This window comes from Beauveria bassiana (genome assembly GCF_000280675.1).
Source record: "Beauveria bassiana ARSEF 2860 unplaced genomic scaffold BBA_S00028, whole genome shotgun sequence".
NCBI classification, from domain to species: domain Eukaryota; kingdom Fungi; phylum Ascomycota; class Sordariomycetes; order Hypocreales; family Cordycipitaceae; genus Beauveria; species Beauveria bassiana.
This window is the reverse complement of record NW_007930863.1, coordinates 139,984-165,977: the sequence shown is the minus strand read 5'-3', so window position 1 is coordinate 165,977 and position 25,994 is coordinate 139,984. Positions and strand designations below refer to the sequence as shown.

Genomic DNA, 25,994 nt, shown 5'->3' with positions numbered 1-25,994 from the left:
GCAACGACTGTCACCCGGCCCGCCTGTTGTTGTAGCTGGTGATCCCTCTAGTATCGAACTAGTTCACAGGCATGGCTAAGGCCGCGATCGGTGGTTATGGCCCTTCACCGGTGGCGCTGTTCAGTGGTCGGGTTGTGCAAGCTGTCAATTTCAGGACAGCTTGTGAGGTCATCCAGACATAGCTAGCCTAACGAGGCGCGTAGGCCATGTAGCCGTCAAAGCTTAATTGGGTTTAGCGTCTTTTGACCAATGGCCGCAGTGCGTTGCACCCCACCATGCGTCTCGACTTCGAAATAATTGATGCGCATGCTGTGAATCATACTCTTGACTCACACACCTCACTTACAGTAGAAATATTGTTGTCTACGCTGTTTGACGCTGATTCCCGTACGTGTGACACCATATGACAGTGACGACAAGCCGTTGCTCTTTCGCGCAGTGTTCTTCACCAGGCGTTCCCTTGTTTGCTACCCCGCCATGCGCCCGCCATACTAGTTCTTCACGTAAATTGGACAGCACCTAACCTTTGACCTAGCATACCAATTCCACAGCAAGGTCAACCGCCAAAAGATTGATGGTGCGCTCGTATCGAGAAGAGATATTTATCAGGACCCTAGCTTTTGGTACGTGCTGCGTGAGTGCTCTGCTGGCAATCTCCAGGGATCGGGTAGACACAATTAACTCTTCGTAGATAGATAGCTCCCGACACGATGCCTTCCGAGAAACGCCAGACCGGGTTTAAAAAACTCCAAAGCTTCGAGACTGACTATGCGCCCTGCACAATTACCCAGTATGTCTCCGAACGCAGTGGCATGCAAGTTGTCGTTGCCGACCGCAAAGGGCCCAAGGTCAACGGCTACTTCACGCTAGCTACCGAGATTCTCGACGACTCTGGTGCTCCCCATACTCTGGAGCATCTCATCTTCCTCGGATCCAAAAGCTACCCCTACAAGGGTCTATTGGACAAGCTTTCATCGCGCGCATACTCTGGTACCAACGCCTGGACCGCCACCGACCACACTGCCTATACACTGGAAACCGCAGGCTGGGAAGGCTTCTCGCAGATTCTACCCCTGTACCTTGAACACGTTCTACTTCCTACCCTTACTGATGAGGGTGTCGTGACAGAGGTTTGGCATATTGATGGCGAGGGCAATGATGCTGGTGTCGTTTACTCGGAAATGCAGAGCGTCGAAAACAATGGCCCCGAAATCATGGATCTCAAGGCTCGGCGCCTCCTTTATAACAAGAATATTGGCTTCCGCTATGAGACAGGTGGTATGCCTGGTGCTCTTCGTATTCTCACCGCCGACCGAATCCGCGAATTCCATAAGGATATGTACCAGCCTCGCAACCTCTGTGTCGTCATTGTTGGCGAGACGGACCACAATGATCTCCTGCAAAAACTCGATGATTTTGAAGACAGTATCGCTGATGAGATTCCTGCTCTCAACACTCCGTTCAAGAGGCAAGTTGACACGTATCGTGATTCACGGATACCATACTAACTTATGCAAGACCCTGGGTGGACTCCGAGCAGCCTCAAGCCTTGACAGAAACCATTGTGACTACTGCTGAATTTCCTGACGATGATGAATCGACTGGCGAGATTCTTGTTGGCTTCTTTGGCCCCAACTGCGTCGACCTCATTGCCACATCTGCTCTCAACGTCGTTCTTACCTATCTCTGTGGTTCTTCCGTATCGGTACTCGAGAACATCATGGTCGAAAAAGAAGAGCTGGCTAGCTCCGTTTCACACTGGTGGGATTCTCGTCCCAACTCTGTCGTCTGGCTGCAGCCTACGGGCGTCGAGGCGAGCAAGCTCGAGTTCGTGGAGAAGCGTCTTTTCGAAATTCTCAAAGATGTCGCCTCTAAGCCTCTGGACATGGAATACATGACCGAGTGCATAAAGAGAGAGAAGCGGCAGGTTAAGTACCATGCCGAGAACTCGGAATCATTCTTCTCCACCAACATCATTACAGACTACCTCTTTGGTAAGCGCGACGGCTCTACGCTTAAAGATCTCGAGAGTCTGCACGAGTACGCCGTCTTGGAGAAATGGTCGGACCAGGAATGGCGCGACTTTATCAATAAGTGGTTTATTGACGCTCATCATATCTCCATCCTTGGAAAGCCCTCTGTTGAGCTCGCTGAAAAGACAAAGAAGGCGGAGGAAGAGCGTGTCGCAAAGCGCAAGGCAGAGCTAGGCAAGGATGGACTTGAGAAGCTCGCCACGAAGCTCAAGGCCGCTCAAGAAAAGAATGACCAGCCTATCCCGCCCGATGTCCTTGACCAGTTTGAGGTTCCTGGTACCGATTCTATACATTTCATAGAGTCCGACACAGCTCGCTATGGCAAGGCCAAGGCAATTGGTGCAGGCACTGGTGCCACTCAGGGTGTCATTGATGCAGCTCCAACTGGCAAGCTGCCTCTGTTCATACAGTTCGAGGATGTTCCGACCAGCTTTGTCCACATCACCATTCACCTCGGCACCTCGAAGGTGCCGGTTGAGCTAAAGCCTCTGATGCCCATCTTCTCCGATAACTTCTTCAACACCCATATTATGCGGGACGGCAAGCTCGTCAACTTTGAGCAAGTAGTCATGGAGCTTGAGCGAGACAGCGTCGGTTACGGCCTTGGTTCCGCACGACTGCTCGGCGACCCCGAAGGCATCGCTATCCAGTTTCAGATTGAGCCCGACAAGTATGCGGCCGCTGTGGAATGGATACGGACCATGATGTTCGACTCCGTCTTTGACCCGCAGAGGCTCAAGGCCGCCGTCTCCAAGGCACTGGCCGACATTCCCGAATCCAAGCGCAACGGTCAAGGCATGGCCGCGGAGATTGACGCTGCCATCCATTTGGATCGCTCGAGTGTGACCGTCGCAAAGCGCGTCCTGGTGCGCGCCGTCTACCTCAAGCGCCTCAAGAAACTTCTTAAGAGCGACCCCGATAAGGTCGTATCCTGGTTCAACACAATCCGCGCTTCACTCTTTACCTTTGAAAACCTTCGCTTCCTCGTTGCCGCACGCATCTCCACACTACCCGACCCCATCACGACCTGGGACAAGCTCGCCGCGGCTCTCAGCAGTGAGCCCAAAGAGATGATTCCCGTCCCAGCGCTATCCGCACTTCTCAATGACGAGGGCCGCAAGCCGGGCTCCGTCGGCGCCACCATTGTGCCCATGGCATCCCTCGACGGCTCCTTTAGCGTCAGCACAACCGCCGGCCTGTCGTCCTACGCCGACCCGCGCCTGCCCGCCGTCATGGTCGCCATCAGCTACCTCGAGCAGGTTGAGGGCCCGCTGTGGGTGGCTGTCCGCGGTGCGGGCTACGCCTACGGCACGCACTTTTCGCGCAGCATCGACGCCGGCGTCTTGTGCTACCGCGTGTACCGCTCCCCCGACGCTGCCAAGGCCATTACCGCTTCTCGCGAGGCCATTCGCAAGATTGCCGACGGCGATGTACCCATCGACAAGCACCTGCTTGAGGGCAGCGTCTCGCAGATTGTTGTCACCTTTGCCGACGAGCAGTCGACCATGCCGAGCGCCGCGCAGCAAAACTACATTCAGGGCGTCGTGCGCGGGCTGCCCAAGGAATGGAGCAAGGAGATTTTGCGCCGCGTGCGTGCCGTCACAGAAGAGGAGATGAGAGCGGTCATGACGGAAGTCATTCTACCGTGCTTTGCCCCGGGGAAGAGCAACGTGACCATCACCTGCGCCAAGATTATGACCGAGGTACGTAGCGGAATGTCAGCGGCGAAAATAGGAAATCAAGCTAACGAGGGCTACAGAATATGGAAGCGTCCATCAAGGCGATGGGGTACAAGGTGCAGACGCGTGAGCTTAGCGACTTTCATGATGATTACGGCCTCGCGGCGCCGGAAGGTGATAGCGAAGAGGATGACGAAGAGGATGACGATGATGAGGAGGATGACGATGATGATGAAGAGGATGACGATGAAGATGACAGCGATGAGGGCGAGTCTGATGAGGAGTAGCAGAGACTATATCGTTGAAAACTTTAGATGCCAATCTCGCAAGACAGGATACAATACAATCCCATACATTGGAGAAACAAACATGACGTGAACGAAATCAAGTTGGTGAATTTAGACGTACAAGCGCGTGCGACATTACCTGATGCATTTTTTGAACTGTACAAATCAATTGAAATAAATTTTTCAGACGCACATGGGCGTGCGACACAACCTGATGCATCTCGCTGGACTCTTCATGCCTATATTCCAAGCAACATCCTATCATGTGGGACTTTTACAAGCATTCTAATGCAAATTTCCCGACGATTACACCATGTTCTGCTGTTTTACAGCTCCTCACGGCCAGAGGCCTTGACAACCTCCTCCTTGTCCTCGACGACAACCTTGTGGTCGCTCTCCCAGCCGAGGGCCTTGAGGCGCTCCGACAGGTGGGGGTGTGAGTAGTGGTAGCTGGCATACATCCAGTCGGCGTCCATGGTGCTGAGGTTCTGCTTGTGGAGTTTGATGAGAGCGGTGGACAGCTCTGACTTGAAGCCGAGGCCAAAGGCAAAGTCATCAGCTTCAAACTCAAACTTGCGGGAGAGCATGTTGAGGGCGAGCTGGAGGACTGTGTCCATGGGGGAGAGGGCATCGGAAAAGAGGATGAAGCCAATGACAATGGGATGGATGTTGTAGAAGCCAAAGGCGGAGTAGAGAGACTTGTTGTTGATGAAGACGGAGAAGAGACTGAAAATGTACAGCAGATTGATCTGAGAGATTCCAAAGAGACGGGTAGTGTGGCCGAGCTTCCAGTGGCCAAGCTCGTGGGCGAGAATGGCAAGCACCTCGTCCGTCTCACTCTTCTCGAGCAGGGTGTCGTAGATGACAATGTGCTTCTTCCAGGGAAGGCCGTAGAAGAAGGCGTTGGAGTGGGCGCTGCGCTTGCTGCCGTCAATGACATAGAGCTCCGAGAGGGGAAACTTGAACTTGTCGGCGAGGGCGTTGACTTTGGTCTTGAGCTCGCCGTCCTCGAGCGGGGAAAGCTTGTTGAAGAGGGGCTGAATAAAGATTGGGTAGGCGGTGATGGCGAAGAGCTGGATACCGGCAGCAAAGACCCAGAGATAAAATACGAAGCCAGTGCCCGTCTTTTGGATAATCTTGAGGAAGCCGGCCAGGATGGGCGGGACGACGACGGCGAGGATGAGGTTGGACTTGATCATGTCGGTGACAAAGAGCGCGGGGGTCTGCTTGTTGAAGCCAAATTGTTCTTCGAGGACAAAGGTGCTGTAGAGCTTGGCCGGAAGGCCGAGCAGCTGCTGGACGAGGATAAAGGTGAGGACAAAGACGATGGAGTGGCTGATTTCGCCCGAGAAGCGGGCGGGCGCGAAGCGCAGCAGCCAGTCGCCCGTCAGCGACCAGAGCTTGGGGAGAGCATCAAAATGGATAAAGGCAAAGTTTTGAATCTGCACCCAGAGGCCGCTGACGAGGCCGAACTGGGCCTTGGCGCGGCCGTAGGCCTGCGACTTGTCAAACGTGTCCTGCGGAATCTCCTTGGCGAGCACGGCGGGGGGCTTGGTCGCCTGCAGGATGCGGTACTGGCGAAAGGTGAGGAACGATTCGAAAATGTACTGGCCGACGGAGAAGCCGAGGAGGAGCTTCTTCCAGGGGAAGAGCGGGCGGTCGAGGATTTGCGCGAGGCGCTGGGAGGTGAGAAGTTGGGTTGTTAGCCTTTGAATTGTGCAACGCGCCGATGCGATGCGGTGCGATGATGGGGGAAGTCTCGGGGGCGTATGCGCCAATTGACCGAGTTAGGGAATGCGAGACATACCTGAAGAAAGTCCATGATGACGAGTGGGCTAGATTGGTAGCCGACGACGTCTGGACAAAGTGATGAAGAGGGGTTTTTTGGGGTGAAGGAGTGGCAGCTCTGTGAGATTATCAAGCTGTCAATGCGGCACACGGCAGGCCAGGTGTCCACTTGCTGTCGTGTTCCTGATTTTCCCCACACTTTTGGAGATGGTGATGCTAACAACGGCTACAAGAAGCGGAAGCAATGAAAATTCGAATTGAATACTTGCTCACTATTTTCAACATCAAGACCAACAAGGCGACAAATTCCGCCAAGAAATCACGAGGTTTGGAGTGTCTCTGTAGCTCGCAGGCGACGGTGTCTCGATGCAGAAGTTCCTTAGGCTATGGTGGGATCGACAGACTCAGCACTAGCAAAACTACATTTTGCCTGAGTTTTTGGTGGTATTGACTGTTGATTCCCGTCTTAAACCCAAGCGACAACCGAACGCTCTGGACGCGGCGTGCCGCCAACGACACCAGCCCCCCTTACCCGTCATTTCGCAGTCGGGTATGATAGCTTCCAACAGCAAGAACGTGCCTTTTGACATGCATCTGCCATATAGCTCTCACTTTGTTGCATCCTCCTGAATTTGCTCAATGGTTTGAACGATTGAATAAATTCGACGTATTTCTTAAATCGCGGAGAATCCTGTACAAGGTAGCTTCAAACCAGCCAGCCTTGCTGCTCCGTCATGTGATTCGGACAACTTCGCTCATGAATCGTGACCACTTTTTGAATATGAAATCAATTCACGAAGTGGTAAGAGACTGGCAAGGATGATCTATCACGTAATTACCACATTGATGGCGGTGGCTTGCTAGTTAGAGGCGTTAGCCCTTTTTTGCATTCCTCTCTAGCAGCTCCGACACAAGAATCGGCTGACGCTCATAAAAGTCAAAATACTCACGAAAGACAGATTGAAGAGCCAATTCGACGCCGAAGAGAGTCAATGCTGCGGCCGAGATATTCAATGCTGAGTCAAAGACTTTTTTCCCTCCGCCGATGCTTACCCATGGCCTTGGAGACTCATCAATGTAATCAAGTTGGGCGTACATGATAGTACATCATGCTACCCCGAATTATCCGTCAATTATCTCTAGGTGGATCGTTAGGTAGTTCTAATCACTATTGCCATGTGTATCTGTTGATACTTTGTTCGGATTTGGGATTGTATTCTAGTTTACATAGCCCAATAGCCATCCACTTGACCGCCTTTCCGGGCGCACTCGGGACTTCTTGTGATACAATTAGACGCAAAGTCTGATTCGCTTCCCTTGATCACAAGTTACGAATCCGCTTTGCTCTTCCTCAAGTCGGTTCTTGTACATGTCGCAGAACTCATCAGGAGATATCACGACAGAGACACCAGCGTCGGGGATCAGGACCACTCTCGGTATTCAACTATATCAACGAAGATACATAATAGCAGTCAAAGTAAGACCGAGAGTAAAGGCGGCGTGCAGACTGACGAACACGGTCATGCCGACACGATTGATTGTTCCGCAGTGGCGTCGTGGCCATTTTCCAGAGCTCTGACTTGCTCCACGCACAGATCGATGCCAATGCATAGAGGCAGAATTTTTTCAGTGGCCCGATTATCTAGAGGAGTAGACTGACGAGGACTCGACCGAGCATGCGGACTGGCTCGTCTCTTTCATCTAACCGTTACTATTACCATGTATAGCCGGCTTAATGAGGTACTCCGTACGCCTCATTAGTACGCTGAGCTATAGACATGACGGATATCCGACGGGTTGCAATATGACTCTTGTTCGCCGCAGCGGGGGCGTGGAGCTATCTGGAAGCCGGGATGCAAGCGCACAAATAGGCCGAAAATGACCCATCAAGTTGGCGATAGGTTCGGTCTTTCCGCCATGGAGCGGCAGGGTCCCCGGACGCCACCAACCTAAACCACGCCACGATAAGGCGGAGGGACTCGGCAGTTAGCCAAGAGTGGACGTCTTGGCGCCAATGTGCAACAACATCTGTATGTAGTAGGCCTTTGATTCAGAGGTTTTGAGGACTATCTTCAAAATTCTCGACCAAATTGCTCGGGACACCTTTCTCGTCGGAAGCGGGAATGGTACCCTTTGATGGAGCAGAAGCCATCGCCGCGCGGCGGTCCGGTCTCATGACTCGCGAGTAGATGGTTTGAAAGTTGACGGCTTGTCTTTCGAATACGCGTTATGAGATTCCTCGAGGGAGTTTGAGATGATAGAGTGTCTCAACGACAAAATGTAATAAGTAGCTGCGTCGCCTGCAGTTGGAGCCAGTCCAAGCAGCACCGGCTACATCGACTACATCAGAAGATTTCGAGTGCAGAACAGACCGATTCAGTAGCAGCATACTTGCAAACATGCAGCCTTATCTTCTCGCTGCTCTGCTTGCGCTCCAAGCCGTCGCTGCTCCTCAGTCGCCAGATGAGCAGCCCTCTCCTGAGCCTACAGGTACTAGCGTGACCGACGATGGCATCGAGCTGGACACCAGCTTCATCACGGAGCCGTTTTTCGAGATTCTCTCCAACTACACGGAACTTTTGAACAGCACTGTTGACGCCAACTTGCACGCACCTGTCGAACGTCTCAGAGTCCGGGCCCCGAGTGTCGTGACCGCAGAGACGGCCTCGAAGATGAAGGCGCCCGGCCACGGCGCACAGGGCGTCTTCTTCCGCGGCGACTCACGCCCACCATCGCTCATATTCGCCACAGGTTTCCAGCCTAAGGGCAGCGATCCGAGCCTGATCAACCACCTCAGCTTCGCGGGCAACTCGGGCTTTGTCTCTCTCACCCGGAACCCGCACACGGCCGAGCAGTACGCCTTTGGTCGCACAGGCAGCAAGAAGGAAAAGGGCTACATCTATGTCATTGCGTCTAAGAACGTCCCGGATGGCTACTGGTTGCCTGGGATTTACCCGCCGGAGAAGAATCCCGCGGTGCACCGTAACCAAGAGTTTGCTGTGTTGGGCGCAGTGCCTGCGGAGAGCATCTCGCACGCTTACGAGGTTACGCGCGCGAAACCATCTGCCAGAATGACAAAGATTAGAAACGAGGACTATGTACTTCGGCGGTCATCCTCGTGCTTCTTCTCAAAGCGCGCCATTTTCTGTGACCCAGCCAAGTTCACGGAGAAGGCGTCCAAAGGTAAGCTCGTTCAGCGATCCAAGAGCGTTATCTCACTGGCTAACAAAGACTGTTCCAGGTCGCAGAATCAGAGTCAAGATATCCAAGACATTTCGTGTCAGCGCACGAGCTGGCGGTGCCGTAGCTTTTGCCGTGCTTTCCCCCTACGCGCACGACGTGCTAGACCTGGTCAAGTCGTGGGATAACCCCATCGGACACGCCGTGACTTGGTTTGACAACTCCATGGCAAGCCTCCAGGAGGCCATTGGAGGGCCGCAGGTCCCCGAAATCTACGGAAACACCTTGAAGCTGCGCCTCATTTGCTGGCTGCGCGGCGAGCAGCGCTGGCCTAACGACGTGGACAGGGCGTGCGCCCGTCTGCGGGCCTCGGAGCAGCCGCGCCCGGTTGAGACAATGGAGAGCAAGAGGCTCAAGAGCGTCAACGCCGTGCTAATTGCCTGTGAGAAGCTGGAGAATCCGGGCGTGTCTCTGGCTACTGCGGAGCTCAAGGCCGAACTTCAGGATCGCTGTGAGGAGTTTCGCGCCATGGCACACGAGCAGGACAAGTAGTATAATATCATGGCTGACTTCCTATTGTGGTTCCCAACCCGTCGACGGCTGAGAAGGACGTGGCTTCAGGCTGAAGAATACAAGTACTGGTTAAGTGGCTGAAGATGTTTGAGTATATATTGAATAGAACGTTGTGGGATATTGCGCACCCTTGCTCCTTTGCCTATTGGCGTCTTGGCAATCTCTGTACTCAAGAGCATGCCGTCAAAGGCTCCATTGCTTCGACTCTCAAGGATATCACGGGTCTGATACCTTGCTGGGATGGCCGAGAAGGCCATTTCACCAACAACTCGGGCAAGTTCAGAAACAAAAGAGGGTTCACCGGTCAATGGAAAGAAATACGGCGCCACTTGAATTCGCATGACAATATGGAATCAAAAACCTGACGGGTGCAAGTTCCACTAGAAGGAGGGTCGGTTCCTTTGAGCGCGCTTATGAGATGCTTAGGAAGCAGGAAAGGCAGCCACGCTTTTTCCATGACATTTTCACCACTCACAATGTCCCGGTGTATTTTAGGATCCAGTATTCATCACAACACAGGTCACGCTGCTCTCTGCAGGCATCTTCTTGGCTTTAATTTGTCTCGGTAAGCTCAGCAGCCGCATCCGCATTTCTTGCAGCCGCCTCCGCCACAAGTGTCGTTGCGTCCGCAATCACGATCCCTCACACACCTGTTTCAGTCGCTGAGGGGACCGCCGACAGTCGTCCAGCACCAGGCGCCCGTGCCGCCATTGTCGCAGGTTCTGAAGCACCAGCCCTTTTTGGAGCAGGCAGCGTCCCGGCCGTACCAGCACTTGCGCTTTTCCAGCTTCATCACGTCTTGTATGTCGCGGATGGACGGGTGCTCCTTGCACGTGCGGACCGACTTGGGGTCGACGCCGTCGGGAACTTTCATGACGCCGAGATTGCCGCACAGCAGCTGAGCCTCGCTCTCAGTAACATTGGCACGGGAAAGTCCCAATGCAAGCAAAGTGCGATTGAAAACGGTAGACTTCATTGTGTTTGAAGCGAATAAGAAACGTGGCAGCGGTGAAATGGGAGATGGGACTTTGTCGTAAAGAACTTGTTGTTGTTGTATTGTTTATCGCCTGGGGGCGCATTATCTATCTGACCGATAGGCGTGTCCTCGCTATAAGTATCTAACTAGGAAACCTACATATTTCTGTAGGAAACTCTAGAAAGTATAAAGTGTGAAGCGTGTCCTATACGGCAGAAGCTACAGGGTGCGGATTTGTAGGATGTGCCTGTACGGCTCACGCTGAACGAACATGATCAAATTCGGTAGCGCGCCTCACGGCGGCCGGCTCTAGCTGCCCCAGATCGCCCTTTTGAGTTTCATCTAGAGGTGTGTCCCCTGCCGGATTTGAACTAGTGACCTTTTCAAAGAAGGCCTTCCTGATGTATGACCACTATGTCGTCAAGCACGGCAATGATTCGTATCAAGATATGCAGGGCGCCACCTTATCATCTTCCTCCTCCCAGTCACACAGTTCTCAGTATTTGGGAAATCATTCCAACGTCTCAACATTGCCATCAGCCGCGCTGAATTAGTCCATCCTGGGCTGCAAAGAGAGCGCCGTCTTTTAAGGCTAAATAAACTGGTTGTACATGCAGTATCTTGCTGAAGTCACTTTGCATAAGCTCCCCGCCATACGTAGTCTGCAGGGAAGATTCGCCGATCGAGGCCAAGTAAGCTGGAAAAGTGTGAGTGATTGCGTCAAGACAGATCGAGCCAGTTGCCAATGACAAGACTACTTCTTCAAGAGCCAAAAAAAAAAAAAAAAAAAAAAAACGAGACGAGTTAGGAGTGCACCGCCTGATCATCAGTACTTGAGTGCTTGGTCCAGCTACTTGCTAATAAGTCGCGCGGCAATGTGGCAAGTGAGGGATATACGAAGAACAAGTAACACAAATTGTACACGTGGCAATTTTTTCCGGAGACGTTTATTGCAGTTCGTCACAATTGCAGGGCATGGTCTTGTGTAGCCTACGGAAATGGATTCTTGACGCACCAACTGGCATTTGTACAATCGGGCCCATCGGCAACGGCCCGGGGCTGACAGTGGTTGGCCCGCGGTGGAGTCGGGGAGGCGACGCCGAGATGCAGAACCCGCCCGCTAATAAACTAGTCAGGAGGGAATTGCGGTGACTAAATAACAAACCCCTGCAAAACCCCGTTGCTTCTGCGGGCGTAGTAGCCTTTGCGGCGGACTTTTGGCCAGTAGAAACCCTTGTGTTATATTCGTACTCAAACCAGTGCCAATTCAATTGGCCGGGACTTTCCACAAAGCCGTTGAGTCTCCGTCTAAAAACCCCGTTGTGGCCCGCGTCAAAGGGGGGTCCAATGGAGTGAATGCCCTAATAAGCTGTAATACTCATGTTAAAACTAATACCAGGGCAGGGCTGATGCAGGCAAAGGACGGCGCCCGCCCTGCAAGACTCCGATCCTCGTCATTGGAATTCGCAGGGGGGTGGAGATGATTTGCAGCTCATCGAGCTCTACACGCAAACGCAACAAAATCTCAACTCGCGTCTCACGACCATCGCGTTTGCTTGCATCGTGCCATGTCCAGCCTGCGCCAAGCTGCCCATTACACTCCCCAAATTTCTCACATCCCTTCTCTTTCTCCGTCCTTTTTGCAGCCCGCGTTGACACAACATGCTTGCACCAATCGCGTGGGGTCTGCCCAGTAGACAGCCCTACAAAATTCTCCTCGCCCTCGCCGTCTTCCTCTCTCTCGCCCTCGTCCTCTTCCGGCTGCACGTCAGCAGCGCCGAGGACCTTCTCGCGACCGGCACCAGCCACGACTCGCCCGAAGCTCACGAGGTGTGCACCACGCACGGCTTCACCGTGTATCCCGCCGCTGCCGCGGGCAGCGGCGGCGCGCGTCGCAAAATCTACGACTTGACCATGGTCAACACGGAGCTCGACTGGCTCGAGATTCGTCTCGATACGCTCTACGACGAGGTCGACCTCTTCATCATTGTCGAGTCCCCGAAAACCTTTCACGGCCATGATAAGCCGCTACTGGCTAAGCAGAGCTGGGACCGCTTCGCAAAGTACCACGACAAGATGCTCCACCACGAGCTCGAGTTCCCAGGTGGCTTCCGCCCCCAGCGCACCTGGGACTTTGAGTACTTTCAGCGCGACGCCGCCTACGAGCAAGTCTTTCCTAAACTCCTCGGCACCGACCCCCGCGCCCCGCGCCTCGGTGACGTCCTGGTCGTCGCCGACGTCGACGAGATTCCGCGTCCCGACACGCTGCGCGTCCTCCGCACCTGCAGCTTCCCGCGCCGCCTCACCCTTTACACGCGCTTCTTTTACTACTCGTTTCAGTTTCAAAGCATCGGGCCCGAGTGGCACCATCCGCAGGCGACCTACTATGACGGACAGCGCACGCTTTCGCCTAATAATCTAAGGGGGGGCCGCGGCGGCAACTTTGTCTCCCGCTGGCTGGAATCGGGTAAATATGCGGATTCGGGATGGCACTGTAGCAGCTGCTTTGACTCTATTGAGCTGTATCTGAATAAAATGGCAAGCTTCTCGCATAAATGGATGAATGGGGACAAATTTCGAGATCGTGACCGTATCGCGGCTGCGGTCCGCGACGGACTCGACATTTGGGGGCGCAAGAGAAACAAATTTGAGAGGCTGCAGAACAATACCGACTTGCCGCCGTTAGTCAGGGACGATGAGCGATTCCTATATCTCAAGGATCGAAGCGGCAAGTCGGCTGGCATGAAGGACTATCCTTGAATTGACAGCTACGTCATCTGTCAACGACACACAAAGGGAACATTATGACTCGTCTCATTTGCAACGATACAGAAGCGTCGGAGTTTTGGAGTCAACGTGTATAAAACCATGTTTTGATAGCGCTGGAATGAATACTGACAAGATTCCATCTTACTATCCTGTGCCTGTAGCTTAAGCAAGTTACATCGGAAGAACATTGTGGCGATACATAGACTATTTGAGGTTGTCGGCTTGCTTCGCCTCTTCCAAACGCGCTGTGCTAGGTGCCAGGCCTGCTCCAACCTCTTTCTTGTTCCGGAAGAACCATGATTATTGTACGTGGGCAACAAGGGGAAAAACTCCAAAAGGCAGTAAGAGATGAAAGCTCAAGGCAAAAAATGATTGCAGCAATAAAAAAAAAGTATCAAGACGAAAGTGGGTAAATAACGTCATAACCCAACAACTCCAGACATGCAACATACATCAATATACATAGCTCTATACAAAGAGCACATGAACTCTAAGACTTGCGGCGTCTGTCCGAGACTTGCGGCGCCCCAAACATCCGCCAAAGCATCCCGCGCTCAGCTTCGCTGAGCTGTAGCGAGTCACGGCCCGAAAAAGCCTGGTCAATCGCCATGTTGAAATCGCTCGGCACAATGCCACCCTGTCTCAGGGCCGCAGTTGATTCCAGATACAGTTTATGGATCGCCTCGCCATCAATCAGATCAATCTTCATCGATGCCGGCAGTACGTCGTACGTGCCCATCACGGCCTTCTAGTGTCCATTGATAGCGGCGCTGCCGGGCGGTCTGGGAGGGCGCTCCGGCCCGTACGGTACTTTAATCGTCGCAGGCCCAGCTTGTGGCGGTTGTGAGCGTGATTGTAACGGCGTCTCCTCCTCTGTGTCGTCGAGATCGCTACCCTCCTCGACCTCTTCAGAGTAGTCGCTATCTTCCCCGTCCTCAGCCGGGTCCTCATTGTTGATACAGTTTTCTAACGTCGACGCCATTGCCGTTGGGACTTTACGACCCTGTTGCTGCATCTGTTGGATGATGCTCATAAGCTTCTGTGTCTTCTTTTCGGCGGCGTCCATTTGGCTCTTCCATTGCTGTCTCTCTTCTGCCATGCGAATAATGTTGGCCGCCGTAGCCTCCTTTTGGCGCTTAAGTGCCTCGTTCTCCTTGTCTAACCGCTTGCACTTTTTCGACTGTTCTTGCATCTCTCTGCGCTGGCGGGCGACCATGTCATCCCGTTGATCAAGAGCTACCTTCACCTGTACCCGACGTCAGTGAAAAGCACGACCGCTTACTTGTCCAAACTTACATTACATGCCTCGCCAAGCTTATCAATGTACATATTAAGCTCCGCGCGAAGCTGCGTCTCGCTTCTAGATAGTGTCTGTACTTGTGATTGTAGCTTGCGCATCTTGGTCAACTCGGTCTCGGTGGCTTTCTTGTCTCGCTCAAAGCGCGCGAGATGGTATTGGAGTTCAATCTCCTTGGTTCGCATCTGGGAGTGAAAATGCAGCTCTCGGAGTTCGTATTGCTCAATAAAAGATTTGAAGCGTACTCGGAACCTATGGGCGTCAGCAGGATCCAGGTAGCACTCGACTCATGACGTACAGCTCCTCCATTTCCATATCTACAATTTGCTTGCGCGGAGTGTCCTTGTCCTCTTGAGAGCATTCAAGCTTCGAGAGCAGAGCGCCGTATTTCTCGTCCCATGATAGGGCATTGCGCTTTTGTATAGCTTGGAGTTCTTTGTTCTCGTTCTGCTGAAATCAGCACCGGATCGTGTCACTGCCGCAAGGACCTGCATACCTTCATCTTGTTGTTATCCCTCTGGAGTTCACGACACAGCTTCTCCAGCTTCTCTTTCAACCCTATTGTCTTGCTGAGCTCCGTGCGATTGATATCTCGTTCTTTCTGGAGAATATCGCCGCGCTTCTTATTCTTTTGATTCTCCTTTTCTAAACGTCGCATATCGGCAAGCAGCTCGCTAGACCGCTTCGTCAGATGGTCAATCTTTTGTGAGTCGTCCATTCTAGCCATTTGTTGCAATAGATCACGAGTTGCGCGCCTAACTTCTCTTTCTGTCATCAGAAACGTTAGTAGGAGTATTTATGCCAAACCCTACGAGCGGCTATGCGCCCGAATATGTTGTCGTACCTATTTCCAGCTCTTGATCCTTCTCACCCGCGGCATCCTGCTCCAGTTGCGAGATGCGCTCCGCCAGGAGTCTGGAGGCGCCATTTGTTGCGTCGACGCCTTTCTTCGCCTTGCCCTTTTTCCCTGAGGGCGGCGCAAGGTGGCTGTGGCCATCGTGACCGTTGGTGGTGGCCGGCTCAGCGCGTGTCGCTGGCATGGTCGACTTGGTGTGCTGCTCGTCGATTCTTGTCGCACGGGTGGATAACGATCGGCGTTACAGCATTGACAAAAGAATAATCTAGTTTGTATGCAACGGTGCGGGACGCAGCCGCCCTCGGGAGCCTAGAATCTCGCTGGTGTTGACGAGATCGTCCGGGTTGGGGGGGCGGAGGTCCTGCTCGTCCGACATGAGCGGGCCGAAGTCGAGCGGATGCAGAAGCCTTGCGGCTTGAGGCGAGACACGGCCAAATGGCGCTCACACTCGACTTGAGGCGCAGAATCTTCAGTCAGCTTAAGTGGCTATGGCGGCGCTGAGGATTGTGTTGGGCAATGGATGAGGACGACGTAGTTTTCCACTCTGATGCACAACTTTGGCTAGTGCCTCGAGTGGACTTGGGAACGCCGCTCAGGTGGCACCAGGCAAGGTGAAATAAAGTGCTCCCCAAACGGGGGCAACAACCCGCTGCTATAGTGGACGGGTGACGGTCCTCACAACTGGCAGCGTATTCAATTTCAAACTATTATTGATTTGATCACAGTCTATCGTTTTATCTGGTCACTCTTGCGATCTCCTTTGTCGATTTTGTTCAATGCGAATGCCGTCGAATCATCAGCTTATCCAAGCTCACTGCCTGTTGCTAGCTTAGCTATGGCACTACGCAATTTGCACGAGGTATAATGCAGAATACATTCAAAGGCCCGACATTATGCTTGCTCAAGCTGCAGCAGAGAACAGAAACATAACAGCAGTCGTCCAGACATTATTAAACTCTACAATATGCCTTTTCGTCTTTTTCCTGCTCCCTAATTCGCCCCTGTTAGCTGCTCCCTAAAGCGGCGTTGTAATGCTTACTAATAGTAAAATGACGTCCTATCCACGACCTCAAATTTCCATTAGCAACAATCGCTGTTTGACCCTCGTTTGCACTGTTTGTCCACTCGTGGTTATCTGTACCAGCGTCGCATATTGTTTAATTTATCATGTTGCGCAATGCGGCCCGCAAGGCTGTGACCGAGCTGTCGCAGTACCCCAAGCCTGGCTCCAAGCTGCACGGCTTCACGCTCGTCCGATCCAAGCATGTTCCTGAACTAGAGCTCACGGCGCTACATCTTCAGCACGACAAGACTGGCGCTGACTACCTACACATTGCGCGAGAGGACAGCAATAATGTCTTCTCCATCGGTTTCAAGACAAATCCCCCGAATGATACGGGAATCCCTCATATCCTCGAGCACACGACGCTCTGTGGTAGTGAAAAGTGAGTGCGCAAACGGATGAGCAGGAATCGCCTGATGCTTACCTAAAGCCAGGTATCCGATACGTGATCCGTTTTTCAAAATGCTTCCCCGAACTCTGTCAAACTTCATGAATGCCTTTACGGCTTCAGACCACACATTTTACCCCTTTGCCACGACAAATGCCCAGGACTTCAAGAACCTCATGTCCGTGTACCTCGACTCGACGCTACATCCCCTGCTAAAAGAATCCGATTTCACACAAGAGGGATGGCGCATCGGCCCGGAAAATCCACTGGCCACAGATGAAGAGAGCAAGAAGCTTGTTTTCAAAGGTGTCGTCTACAACGAGATGAAGGGCCAGATGTCCGATGCGGGCTACCTATACTATATTCGATTTCAAGACTACATCTTTCCCGACATCAACAATTCTGGCGGCGACCCGCAGAAGATTACCGACCTCACTTATCAACAGCTAAAAGATTTCCACGCGGAGCACTACCACCCCAGCAATGCCAAGTTATTTACATACGGTGATATGCCGCTAGCCGACCACCTTCGAGACATTGATGCGCGTTTGCAAGCATTTGAGAAGATTCAGGCCGACAAGAAGATCCATGAGCCCATTGTCCTCTCTGAACCCAAGAATGTCACGCTGGCGGGCCCATTCGACCCCCTGGTCGACCCAGATCGGCAATACAAGACCTCGGTCTCTTGGATCATGGGGGACACAACGGATGTCTTGGAGTCGTTCTCGCTTGCTCTTCTATCTAGCCTGTTAATGGATGGATATGGCTCGCCGCTGTACCGTGGGCTTGTGGAGACTGGAATGGGTGCTGATTGGAGCCCGAACTCTGGCTATGATAGTTCTGCCAAGCGAGGGATATTTTCCATCGGCCTGACTGGTGTGCAAGAAGCAGATGTGCCCAAGCTCAAGTCCAAGGTCCAGGAAATCTTACGCGATGTCCGCGACAACGGGTTTGATCAGGGCAAGATTGACGGGTCACTGCATCAGCTGGAGCTGTCTCTCAAGCACAAAACTTCCAATTTTGGCTTCTCCATGCTCAACCGACTCAAGCCAAAATGGTTCAATGGTGTCGATCCATTCGACTCGCTTGCTTGGAATGATACCATTACTGGCTTTCAGGCCAAGCTGGCGGAAGGCGGCTATCTAGAAGGACTCATTGAAAAGTATCTGCTCAACGACAAAACTCTTACATTTACTATGACGCCGTCGGCTACTTTTGGAGAGGACCTTGTCAACGAAGAGAAGGAGCGTTTGGCCGGCAAGATTGCCGATGCGGTCAAAAAGGCTGGTGGTGAAGAACAAGCGCGCACAGCCTTTGAGCAGCAGGAACAGGATCTTCTCGCCGAACAAAACAAGACCAACACGGAAGACCTCAGCTGTCTGCCTACTGTCTACGTCAAGGATATACCCCGGAGCATCGACCGGATTACGGTGCGCGACGAAGTCGACGAGGGCATTTCTATCCAGTGGCGCGAGGCTCCTACCAACGGCCTAACATACTTCCGTGCTATCAACACGATTGAGGGTCTGTCGAATGATCTGCGCCAACTAATTCCCCTCTTTACAGACAGTATCATGCGCTTGGGCACCAAGGATATGACCATGGAGCAGCTGGAGGATCTGATCAAGCTCAAGACGGGCGGCGTATCTGTCGGGTACCACTCGACACCATCACCGACAAACTTTGAGGAGGCCCATGAGGGCATCATCTTTACTGGCATGGCGCTGGATCGCAACGTGCCCGTGATGTTTGAGTTGCTGCGCAAGCTGGTTCTGGACACCGACTTTGACAGCCAGGAGGCGGCGCTTCGCATTCGCCAGCTACTGCAAGCTTCGGCCGATGGTGTCGTCAACGACATTGCCTCGTCGGGCCACCGCTTTGCCATGAATCATGCGGAATCTGGTCTAACGCGGGCTGCCTGGCTCCGCCAGCAGGTGACTGGTCTGTCGCAAGTGAAGCTCATCACCTCGCTTGCCGGCCGTCCGGAGTCTGACCAGCTTGAAGATGTAATTGCCAAATTGAAGCAGATTCAACAGCTCGCACTTACCAAGGGTAAACTTCGCGCCGCTGTCACCTGTGGCAGCGAGAGCGTCGCCAGCAATTTCACTTCGTTGCAGACCTTTACTCGCGGCCTACAGCCCCCACTGCCGCAAACTGCCGGTGGTGTACTGACCCTTCCCAAGACGAAGAAGACATTCTTCCCGCTTCCCTACCAGGTCTACTATGGCGGTCTCTCTGTATCAACAGCATCCTATACGCACGCCGACGGCGCACCCCTCCAGATACTATCGCAGATGCTTACGCATAAGCATCTGCACCATGAGATTCGCGAAAAGGGTGGAGCCTATGGCGGCGGGGCCTACGCCAAGGCGCTCGACGGTCTCTTTGGGTTCTACTCGTACCGCGACCCGAATCCGCAAAACACGATGCGTATCATGAAAGATGCCGGGCGATGGGCCTCGGAGAAGGCCTGGAGCGACAGAGATCTGGAGGAGGCCAAGATTTCGGTGTTCCAGTCTGTGGACGCGCCCAAGGCGGTCAACGAGGAAGGCATGAGTCGGTTCCTGTCGGGCGTGACTGAGGATATGCGTCAGGCGAAGCGCACGCAGCTGCTCGACGTGACTCGGGAGCAGGTGCAGGCGGTCGCGGATCGGTACCTTGTACAGGCGGTAGACAAGGGCGAAGATCGCATGTCGTTCTTGGGCGAGAAGAAGGCGTGGGTTGATGGCAGCTGGGCAGTGGAGGAGATGAATGTGCCCGGTGCAGAGTAAACGTGCAGTGTACGATATGGGTGGAAGAATCACAGTGTACCAACGTAGCTGACGATCAGGCGAAAGGCGAGACACGATAAAGACAACATGTATACTATAGAATATTTTGGCATAGACGGAAGGAAAAGTACGACTCTTCTCACGATGTCGACGGTATTCGACAAGATGACACAGTGAAGGAGTGAAATGGGTTGTGGAGTTGACGCGTTCAGATACGATACGCCTTTCTGTCGATGAACATTGTTTCGTCATTCATGGCAGAGAGGCCACAGAGCAACGCAAGAGCAAACACAATGTTTCTTTTTCCATTTTCCTTCTAGGACGAACCGGTGCTGACGATGGTACTTTTTTCAATCCTGGGTTCTTTGTTTGTTTTTTCTACTACTCCTTGTACTTGTCTCCCGCCATTTCTTGCGGCTACGGGACCCGGATGCCTCTCCAGACCGCGTTTTTTGCGCAGGACTCTTTCAACTCTGGCGCCTCGTTCCTGCGGGCTGCGTTTGCCGCCATGGTACAACAAGCAGCAGAGCACGAGCTTGCCCGGGATTGGACAGCAGGACTGCCTCTAGACAGGAATGTAGGATATGGCGGAAGGGAGGCCTCCTTTCGCTAGATGTGGGATTGGCTTAGACGAGACTCTGGGGGAAAGTGGGGGAGGCAACGCAAGAAGACAAGGAGGGGAATCTTGGTACTGGAGGTTTCTTGATTTTCTGGAGGGGGGGAATGGAGGAGAAAATCGCTCGTTCTCTCAGAGCCGGGGTCGCTGAGCATTGGATTGCCGGACTAAAGAACTGAGTACATGTCAAGAGTCAGGAGGACGGATATTATTCATTTGGAAGCTGGATAGAGGGATGCCGGTGAGGGGAGAAAGGGGAGTTGTGCGTGCACGTGTGTGTGTGAGTCTAATTTAATCGCGATGCCGAGGGAGATGGCGACAACAAAGACCAAACAGGCGGCGTGGCTGATGACGAGTACGTAGAGAGAGGTCCGAGGCTATGTTTGTGACAGACGAGATACTTTGCTGCCGTGCTGTGGAATCTATGGCCGAGCCAGGTACATTTTGTTGGTTAGACTTGTAGTATGAGACTTTTTTTTCTACTCAATAGTGTCTGGACTTGACGAGGCGTTGGCGTTGTAATATGAGGTATTAGTTGAATGGTTTCTGTTGTTGCCTCATCACAGGCAGTCGATCGCATGTGGGTCAGCACATAGCCCCAAATGAGGAATAACAGGGGACTAGTATACAACACATGGGCGTTTTGGCCCTTTTCGATGCCGTGAGAGAGTTGGAGGGCCCGTGGGCAGTGTTGACGTGCGTCATGTCCGGACGGCGGTTGGCGACCCCAGAGTTTTTTTTTACTGGTGTCGCGTGGAAGAGAACGTAGACCGAGGGTCCAAGCTCTTGGCAGGTCGATCGGGCCAAGGTGCCGGGCAGAGAGTCTGTGCGTTTTATGCCGGGCGATGGCAGTTTCGTGGTTCGGATCCAGAGTGCCGACTGCAAGGCCATTCTGGAGGTCGACCAAGGGCCATCGCACCATTAGTGTAGCATGTCACGTCTGGGCTGGGTGGCGCTGGTGTTGGTGTTGGAGCTGAATGCGACTACAAAGTGCTGGCTTCTCGGGTGTGTGGTGCTGTGATGTTGGAGACGCTAACAAAGGAAGCATGCAAATGGTTGTGATGTTTGCGGAGAGGGATTATCAAAACGGCCACATCCCTGTGCCTAGGAAAGGGACCTTGGCCCGAACGACTGGTCTGCTTGGTTCGAGATGGGTAACTAAGCTTATTGCGCAGAAGGGTGTACTCGACAAGCCACAAAGACAAGGGGGGCATTCATGGAGAAATCGATGCGAGACCCGATGCCAAACCAGGAGAGACACATGTCGAATATCGCCAGGGAACAGGGCCCGGCGTGGGGTTGCATCGAGCCACGATTCAGTCGGGGGGGCGCGGATCGCCAAGAGTCGGGTAGACGGCACCGGTGGCCGGGACGTGGTGGCAATGGCTGGCTCTTGGGCCGCCCGCGGGAGAGGGTTTGTATGTGTAGTTAGTAGCCGTACTGGAGAGCAGCGGCGCACAGGCATGATTTGCCTTTTGATATGGGAGAAACTCATTTGCTACGATGCCAACATTGACACGAGCCGCGTCTTGCTCTACGTACGTCTTTACAAAAGTGACTCCATGTTCTTGACACCGTTGTTACATCGGGGCTGCCACGACATGTCTCCGCCGGAGGGAGGTCCATGGGAAGGCTTTTCGATGAAGAATGCGCGCAGGTATTGCTGACTACTGATTGACTATGGTGGCAAATGGGTGACAAAGTACAGTTCTCCTAAAGCCTTGTAGGAGGTGATCATAGAGGCACTTGATAGCCTAACTAGCCTAGTTAGTGTAAAATAATAATACGCATTCTATCCGTATTGTAATACACAACAATGATAGAATATGTATTATTGTATCACACCAACTAGGCTGAAGAGCCTATCTAGTACCTCTTTCATTCACATCCTATAAGATACAGTGAAAACCGCTAAGAGACTGGGTCAGAACCTTCTTTTTTTTACTGCCCGCTTGGGTGGCAATGGCAAGTGCAATATTGCGAGCTCGTAGGGGTAACAAGATTTCGCAAACATGAGCGGCTCGTCTCGCGGCGTACTGCAGCGGCATGTGCATGCAAGGCTGCGAGTGATGCGCCCAGAGCCCCCGTTTGGGCGTCGCTGCGTTGCGGTTCCACGGGATGGCCATCCGGAGGGGCGTGAAACTTGCATGCACGATGATAATGGGCGTGCGGCGGTAGTTGAGGCGATTGGGCAGACACAGCCTTTGTGACTCGTCCTGGCTCGGATTGTGTTGAGCTGCCTGTTCCAGCTCAGCCCTGAAGAGACGCGCAACAAAGACTGTCCCCTCTGATTATTATTTGCCGCATGCTGAATGAATGGGCTCTCGTAATTCGGGCTGTAATGCATCATTGGTGCCAGCCAGCACAGCCCGGTTTGTCATTTTCACGACGATGCCCGGGGAGGGTAAGCCGAGGAAAAGTACACAGTACTGCTACATAATACATGCGCATGTCTCGGAAACGGCGTCGTGGGAGAGGGTGTTGGCGAGGTACCTAAATAGGTAGCCGTGTCAATTGCAGGTCGTGGCGGGCGTCGAGTACGTAGCGGGCATCTGTGTGCCTTTCCCGTCATTGTCGTCGAAAAAGTCAAATTTTCAATCCATGTGTCGCGTTTTTTTTTCGTGCGGCTGGCGCTTTGTATTCGTAGTCAGACGAGGCCTCACTGGTCGACGGCGGTATAATTCTGGGGCCTCGCAGGCTTTCTAGACTTGCTGCACTGATCATCCAGGACAAGTACAGCCAAGTGCAGGCAAGTCAGCCAGCCAGGTACACCAGCCGTGCAGCCCAACCAGGCAGACCACAAACAGAGGGAAAGGCAATAATTATAAAGGGGGGAAATGAAATGAAAAAATTATACCAGTAATAAAGCAATGCGAATCTTTACCATAAAAATAAATCTCTCGTCTGCCTGCCTGCTCGGTCTGCTTGCTCACTGCCGCCCACTCGTGACTCTACCCAATATCCGCCTACCTACCCACCAGTGACCACAGCCTCAACTCTCTTCCACTCCCTCCCCTTCTCCTCCAGCTTGGCCCATCTTCTGCTCCTTAACACAACACACCGTGTCCTCGCAACGTGATATTGCAACCACCACCCCCTCCAATTCGGCTTCCCATTCCGCTCTAGCTACACTCTAGCCTTTCAACCTCGATATTCACATCTTTGCTAAATTCCCGCACGGTTAGTTTGCCCCTTGCCACAAATGGCGCATCCGTCTCTCAACTGTGTCCCTCTGTTTGCTCGCTCGCTTGCTGGCTGTGCAACCCCTCCACCATCGCCCATCACGACAACTCGCACGGCCAGACCACCACCACCACCACTACCAAAACACGGACCGCGAGACTTGATACAATAGCTCTTTACAAAATGTCACCCCTTCGGCTTCTTTTTGCCGCATCCCCCTCTTTTTTTAAACGTCAATTTTGTTCTCGTCTCTTCTTCTCACGTCTCCCCCAAGCACATGCGTCATGACTCCACATATATACATCTAGGAAAAAACTTGACCGCTGACCACCTCTCTCCCACAACAACAGACAGACTACCGCTCACCACTTCCAACCTACCCAATTACTATAAATCCGTCGTGCTCACGACTCGCCTTAGCCTTTGGGTTCGACTCAAAAGGCACCGCTCTCGCTACGGCTCCCCAGGCCGTTTTCCACTTCTCCGACAAAAATTTCTGCTTTCGCAAGCCTACTCACATCATCAACGCCATTCCTCCTCCTCACGCCGCCTGCCGCTGCCTATAGCTTGTTCAATTCGCCTATCTTGACTGCTGGTGATTTGGATCATCAACTTCCACCCCCGTCTTCCCACCAATCCCATCAGCTGCCGCATAGGAGGATTTCTGAGGTTCTTCCTCTTGCCGAGGAAGAGTCGAGGAGGCCTCGCCAGTCCGCTGAAGGAAACGTTTGTTACATCCTTCGACCCCCCTAACAAGCCCTTTCCACAAACCGGTTTACTCAATCGATAATAAACGACATCCTTGTTTGTTATCCGACAACTACAACACCTGGGATATGACCATGACTACGGCCGTCTTTGACCACCATGTCGACACCATTCACCAATCCCCATTTTTAGCCAAAAGGCTTCCCATTCCCTCCATTGCCGCCCGCGATGGTCCCGCCATTGCCAAGCAGCTCATCCGCAATGCCCTCACCCGCCGTGTTGAGGCTGTTGACCACGAGCTCTGCGAGCCTGGCGATGAGGACACCTTTTTTGTGGCTGATCTTGGCGACGTTTACCGTCAGCACCTGCGCTGGAAGAAGAACCTCCCTCGTGTCCGCCCCTTTTACGGTATGTTGATTCTGTTCCCTTCTTGTCCTCGCTCCGCTTGCATTATTCTCTTCTCTTTGCTCGTCACGCTCGTCTTTGTACCGTTTTTACTCTCCTCACTTGCTCTGTTTGCAGTTGCTAACTTACACAGCCGTCAAATGCAACCCCGACCCTATGGTCCTTCGGCTCCTCGCCGCCCTCGGCACCGGCTTTGACTGCGCTTCCAAGACCGAGATTGACCAGGTCCTCGCCATGGGCTGCTCTCCTGACCGCATCATCTATGCTCAGCCTTGCAAGACAAACTCGTACGTCCGCTACGTCAAGGCTGCCGGTGTCCGCCAGATGACCTTTGACAATACCGACGAGCTCTACAAGATCGCCAAGCATTTCCCCGATGCTGAGCTCTACCTGCGCATCATCACCGACGACACCTCCTCTGCCTGCCGCCTCAGCATGAAGTTCGGTGCTCCCATGGACACCACCGACAGCCTGCTCGCCCTTGCGAAGGAGCTCGGTCTCAACGTCGTCGGCGTCAGCTTCCACGTCGGTTCTGGCTCCGCCGACCCCATGGCATACTACCACGCCGTTAAGGATGCTCATCTCGTCTTCCAGCAGGCTGCTGAACACGGCTTCCACCTCCGCACCCTCGACGTCGGCGGTGGCTTTTCCGGTGCCACTTTTGAGGTCAATGCTGCTGTCCTCAGCGGTGCCCTTGATGAGCTCTTTCCAGCCTCTAGCAATGTCGAAATCATTGCCGAGCCCGGCCGCTACTACGTCGCATCAGCTTTCACCATTGCTTGCAACGTCATCGCCCGCCGCACTGTAGATGACCCTGCCACTGGCGCCACCTCGTACATGATTTACATCAACGATGGCGTTTACGGCAACTTTTCCAACATCATGTTTGACCACCAGCACCCCGTTGCCAAGGTCCTGCGCCGCGACGGCGAGACTGTCTACGACACCGCTCTCGCCAGACCCGCAGTCGACGGCATCGAGTACTCGGTCTGGGGCCCAACCTGCGACGGCATTGACCGCATCACCGAGAGCACCCACTTTGCTGGCCTTGTGGACGTTGGCGACTGGCTCTACTTTGAGGAAATGGGCGCCTATACCAAGTGCTCCGCCACCCAGTTCAACGGCTTCTCCAACGCCCACGACGTCATATATGTTTCCTCGGAGCCTGCCGTCAATGCTCTCGTCAGTATCTAATCGGAAAAGGATAATGGTTTGTTGTTTTCAAGATAGAGGGATAGTTGTAGATGAACACTCTTGGTTACGCATTCTTGCATGAGCACAAACAATGCTCACATTTTTACACAATTTCTTCAGACAATAGAAACTCGCAATTTAAGCACTGAGAAATCGATTCCAGGGTCACAATAACAACGGGCTATCAAACGAGCCAGAAGATTAGCGTGTCATATATATTCGATGATG

General features: G+C 53.1%; 8 protein-coding genes across 8 annotated transcripts; 5 read left to right on the top strand and 3 right to left on the bottom strand.

Moving 5' to 3' along the window:
• Positions 1-710: 710 nt before the first annotated feature.
• BBA_07829 (peptidase M16 inactive domain-containing protein) lies at positions 711-3,999 on the top strand (the record flags this gene model as incomplete). The annotated part of the gene is made up of 3 exons (XM_008602926.1): positions 711-1,480; positions 1,519-3,736; positions 3,793-3,999. 3 exons carry the CDS (start codon positions 711-713, stop codon positions 3,997-3,999), a joined length of 3,195 nt encoding a protein of 1,064 aa, XP_008601148.1.
• Positions 4,000-4,325: 326 nt separating this feature from the next.
• On the bottom strand, positions 4,326-5,821 carry BBA_07828 (peptidase family M48; the record flags this gene model as incomplete). Its single annotated transcript, XM_008602925.1, has 2 exons — positions 4,326-5,678; positions 5,807-5,821. 2 exons carry the CDS (start codon positions 5,819-5,821, stop codon positions 4,326-4,328), a joined length of 1,368 nt encoding a protein of 455 aa, XP_008601147.1.
• A 2,365-nt stretch (positions 5,822-8,186) lies between these two features.
• BBA_07827 (uncharacterized protein) lies at positions 8,187-9,519 on the top strand (the record flags this gene model as incomplete). Its single annotated transcript, XM_008602924.1, has 2 exons — positions 8,187-8,970; positions 9,029-9,519. 2 exons carry the CDS (start codon positions 8,187-8,189, stop codon positions 9,517-9,519), a joined length of 1,275 nt encoding a protein of 424 aa, XP_008601146.1.
• A 676-nt stretch (positions 9,520-10,195) lies between these two features.
• Positions 10,196-10,516, bottom strand: BBA_07826 (uncharacterized protein; the record flags this gene model as incomplete). Its single annotated transcript, XM_008602923.1, has 1 exon — positions 10,196-10,516. The coding sequence occupies one exon, from the start codon at positions 10,514-10,516 to the stop codon at positions 10,196-10,198; it is 321 nt and encodes a 106-aa protein (XP_008601145.1).
• A 1,662-nt stretch (positions 10,517-12,178) lies between these two features.
• On the top strand, positions 12,179-13,276 carry BBA_07825 (glycosyltransferase family 17; the record flags this gene model as incomplete). Its single annotated transcript, XM_008602922.1, has 1 exon — positions 12,179-13,276. The coding sequence occupies one exon, from the start codon at positions 12,179-12,181 to the stop codon at positions 13,274-13,276; it is 1,098 nt and encodes a 365-aa protein (XP_008601144.1).
• A 757-nt stretch (positions 13,277-14,033) lies between these two features.
• BBA_07824 (myosin-like coiled-coil protein) lies at positions 14,034-15,622 on the bottom strand (the record flags this gene model as incomplete). The annotated part of the gene is made up of 5 exons (XM_008602921.1): positions 14,034-14,531; positions 14,582-14,834; positions 14,881-15,029; positions 15,079-15,350; positions 15,427-15,622. 5 exons carry the CDS (start codon positions 15,620-15,622, stop codon positions 14,034-14,036), a joined length of 1,368 nt encoding a protein of 455 aa, XP_008601143.1.
• Positions 15,623-16,605: 983 nt separating this feature from the next.
• On the top strand, positions 16,606-19,845 carry BBA_07823 (peptidase M16C associated; the record flags this gene model as incomplete). The annotated part of the gene is made up of 3 exons (XM_008602920.1): positions 16,606-16,883; positions 16,936-19,656; positions 19,776-19,845. The coding sequence occupies 3 exons, from the start codon at positions 16,606-16,608 to the stop codon at positions 19,843-19,845; spliced, it is 3,069 nt and encodes a 1,022-aa protein (XP_008601142.1).
• Positions 19,846-24,301: 4,456 nt separating this feature from the next.
• BBA_07822 (ornithine decarboxylase) lies at positions 24,302-25,766 on the top strand (the record flags this gene model as incomplete). The annotated part of the gene is made up of 2 exons (XM_008602919.1): positions 24,302-24,575; positions 24,706-25,766. 2 exons carry the CDS (start codon positions 24,302-24,304, stop codon positions 25,764-25,766), a joined length of 1,335 nt encoding a protein of 444 aa, XP_008601141.1.
• Positions 25,767-25,994: the final 228 nt, after the last annotated feature.